This window comes from Capsicum annuum, chromosome 4 (genome assembly GCF_002878395.1).
Source record: "Capsicum annuum cultivar UCD-10X-F1 chromosome 4, UCD10Xv1.1, whole genome shotgun sequence".
In the NCBI taxonomy this organism is placed as follows: Eukaryota; Viridiplantae; Streptophyta; class Magnoliopsida; order Solanales; family Solanaceae; genus Capsicum; species Capsicum annuum.
The window spans coordinates 11690148-11694216 of record NC_061114.1 but is presented as its reverse complement, the minus strand read 5'-3'; the positions used below and the strand labels follow the sequence as shown (position 1 = coordinate 11694216).

At 36.3% G+C, this 4069-nt stretch overlaps 1 protein-coding gene across 1 annotated transcript; it reads left to right on the top strand.

Annotated features, from left to right (window-relative positions):
- Positions 1–1023: 1023 nt before the first annotated feature.
- Positions 1024–3452, top strand: LOC107868271 (glucan endo-1,3-beta-glucosidase 5). The gene is made up of 2 exons (XM_016714921.2): positions 1024–1409; positions 1968–3452. The coding sequence occupies exons 1-2, from the start codon at positions 1066–1068 to the stop codon at positions 3121–3123; spliced, it is 1500 nt and encodes a 499-aa protein (XP_016570407.1). The 5' UTR covers positions 1024–1065; the 3' UTR covers positions 3124–3452.
- Positions 3453–4069: the final 617 nt, after the last annotated feature.

Below are 4069 nucleotides of genomic sequence, written 5' to 3'. Positions count from 1 at the left end.
CAACCACTATTGTCAACCGCTACCACACCTACTACCTCCATTATTCTAACTATATTCATCTCCATCACGGCCGCCAACGGCACCACCATCATCAACCACTACCGGTCAATCCCTACTACCGACCAACTTATCTATCACAACTAGCACTATCACTAACTACCACTAATATATCATCAACCTCCACACACTCTTCGACCGCCACCACCACCATTTTCACTAGTATCGCCACCTCTACCACCACTTCAACCACGACCATCGCTATAATTTATCTATACTAACAACCATCTCCACCATCACAACTAACAACGTCTCCAAATAGCACCTACACATCGTCAACCATCATACATTCATTTTTCAGTCATCACAATCAACACCTCCAACTACTAACATCAACCAACTTCACATCACCACCACCACCACCACACTATCAATCACCACCATCATAACAGTCACTACAATACCAACCATCACAACTATCACCACCAGTATTACTAATCACTTACATCATTATTGTCACGACAACCACCATTACAAATCATCTCCGCTATCACTAAAAAACATAAATGTCTCTTTTCTCAATCAAATAGTAATAATTTTCTTGTATTAAATTACATATTTTTCTAATATATAATTAATTTTTTATTTGAATTGTATTTTTATCATACATACAAATAAAAAACTTTGTATATTTAGATATTGAAACACAAACAGTCTTAATCATACAATTTTAAGATTTAGAGACAACATCTTAATTATTGAGATTCAGATGTCTGAATCTTAATAAAAACAAATCAAGCCTAAGATATGTAGATAAAGTAGGTGCATTTCTTGAGCATAAAACTTTAGTAGAGGAAACCTAGGAAGGAAGTCACCAGCATTCATACTTCATTCCTTTCTTTGAACATTCTTTCTTTTTCTTCCTCTCTTTCTCAACTATCTTTCTATGCTCTAAAGTTCTGATCCCTTTCTTTTAAACACATTCAATCTCTTTCAACTCCAAACATATATAAACCCCTCTCACAATCATGTCCATGCAAAATCACATAACTCTCTACTACTACTATCATGGAACATTTTCACAACATCTTCATCTTATGGACTATTTTGTTAGTTACAATCGAAAAAGGTCTCATCGCGGAGGGTCTAGGCGTGAACTGGGGAACACGGGCAACTCATCCGCTTCCACCAGACATCGTAGTGAAGATGTTAAAAGAGAACGGATTCAATAAAGTGAAGTTGTTCGAAGCTGATCCAGGTGTGCTTAAGGCACTAGGTAGATCAGGTGTTCAAGTTATGGTTGGGATACCTAATGACATGCTAGCAACATTGTCTGCTAATGTTCGTGCTGCTGAACAATGGGTTCAACAAAATGTTTCTTCTTTTATTTCCAAGAATGGCGTCAATATCAGGTTTGTTAAATCTGCATTCTCCACACCTTCCTATCAAGGTCATGTCCCCGTAAGCTGTAACTGATCCATATCATGCCTAATCACCTCCCTCCAATATTTCTTCGTCCTACATCTACCCCGCCTAAAATCATCCGTAGCCAGTGTCTCACACTTCCGAACTGGAGCATCAGAGCCTCTCCTGATCATCACGTGCCCAAATCAACGTAACCTCACTTCTCTCATCTTGTCCTCCATCGAAGCCACTCCCACCTTCTCCCGAGTAATCTCATTCCTCATCCTATCTTTCTTTGTATGGCCACACATCCATCGCAACATCCTCATCTCCGCCACCTTCAACTTTTGGACGTGGGAGTTCTTCATTGGCCAACACTCCGCTTCATACAACATAGCCCGTCGGACTGCCACCTTTTTTAACATGATACCTTACCATAGTATGTTTTTCTCCTTGCATGACTAAACTATAATTAGGACAAGGTATCATTATGAAGCAGTAATGAAGTTGTTTACTTTCTTCTTACTATTTTATACACATTACAATTTATTTTGATCTACTCTCAGATATGTTGCTGTGGGAAATGAACCATTTCTGAAAGCCTATAAAGACACATTCCTCAACACAACATATCCAGCACTGGAAAATGTGCAAGCAGCTCTTATCAAAGCAGGCCTAGGAAGACAAGTTAAGGTTACAGTTCCAATTAATGCAGATGTGTATCAGACAGACACTGGTGTCCCCTCTGGTGGGAACTTCAGATCAGATATTCATGGTCTAATGATGAAGATTGTTAAGTTTCTAAGTGACAATGGTGGTCCTCTTACTATTAACATCTACCCATTCCTTAGTCTCTATGCTGATCCTCATTTTCCAATCGACTTCGCTTTCTTCTCTGGGACTTCATCTCCTGTTGTTGATGGTACAATCTCGTACACTAATGTCTTTGAAGCGAATTATGATACACTCGTTTGGGCTCTGGAGAAGAATGGTTTTGGTTCACTCCCTGTAATAGTGGGAGAAATCGGTTGGCCTACTGACGGTGATTCTAATGCTAACATTGAGTATGCTAGGAAGTTCAATCAAGGTCTACTAGACCGAATTAGCCGGGGCATTGGCACACCTAAACGGCCCACGCCACCAGACATTTACATTTTCGGACTAGTAGATGAAGACGCCAAGAGCACTGAACCGGGGAATTTTGAAAGACATTGGGGCATTTTTTACTATGATGGAGCTATCAAGTATCAACTCAATTTAGGTAACAACCAAACTTTGAAACCGGCTAAAGGCGTTCGCTACTTAGCTAGGAAGTGGTGTGTCATGGCCCCTGATGCTAATGTCATGGACCCTAATTTGCCAGACAGTATCAACTATGCTTGTACTTACGCAGATTGTACTAGCCTTGGTTATGGTTCGTCGTGTGGTGGACTGGATGTTAAGAACAATGCGTCGTACGCATTTAATATGTACTATCAAACTATGAATCAACAGAAGGGTTCGTGCGAAAGGTTTCATAATTTATCAGTCATTACAACAATAGATCCATCACCTTCGTCTTCTAATTTTGGACGTACCTCATCTAATTGTCGATTTGAAATCATGATCGATGTGGGAAGGCACGAGACGAAGGTAAATCCAGGTACCTCGTCAGCTACAAAGATCAAACATTATTTTTCTCTTCTTTTATTTGTGCTAGTAGTAGTAATAAGAGAAATGTAAGTATTCATCAAAGTGCAAATAGTAGAGGTTGTAATGAATATTATTAACTATTAATAAAATATCTCCTTTTACCGAAAAAACAAGAAAACTATATATCTATCTGTTAAAGTCTATGTTGCTCGGACTCTTTTGAAATGTCATTAGATTCGTGTTGGATCCTTCAAAGATTGTATTTTCGAAGGAATCGATACGGGTGCAGTAACATTTTTAAAAAATTCGAGCAACTTAGGTTAAAGCAAACCTTTGGTCCAGAAGGGGAAAAAGGGGCCAAAATGATTTATCTTTTTTAAAAAAAAAAAAAAAAAGAAAGAAAGAAAGGAAGAAACCGATAGAAAGACAACTAGACAAAGACAATAATAGAAAATTAGAGCATCAAATTGATTTTTGTTTCATGACATTTAGTAGATAACAACTCCAACTATTATCAATTTAAAATAATTACTTTTATTATATTAATAAAATAATATACAATAAAACTGTAAAGGTAGGAGAAAAATATGGACTTCCTAAAAAGAATATCACCTTACTATAATTAGAAATAATTTAAATTTAATGTTTATTTTTACATGTAAAAGAATTATTTTAGACCATAAATTTTTAAATTTTTTTATTTTTTATATGCCGTGTTAAGTTAACAATGTCATATAAAATGAAACGAAGAAAGTATTAATTTTTAATTCAAGTTACCTCAAACTAATCAACATCCTTGTGGTCCATGTGGAATTTTACTATACCTAAAAGAATTAATTAAATAATTAATTATTTCAGTAAGTTCATAATGCATGCTAAATGTCCACACTAATAAAAGAACCTAATCCTACTAAAAAATAAATGCAAACACATGACTTTTTGTATAGTTGAAAGCTACTTTAATTAATTTATCTGTTAATTTTATGCAATGGAATAATCCATTTTGCCTTTTTATTCAACAAAAGGCTTTTTTAGT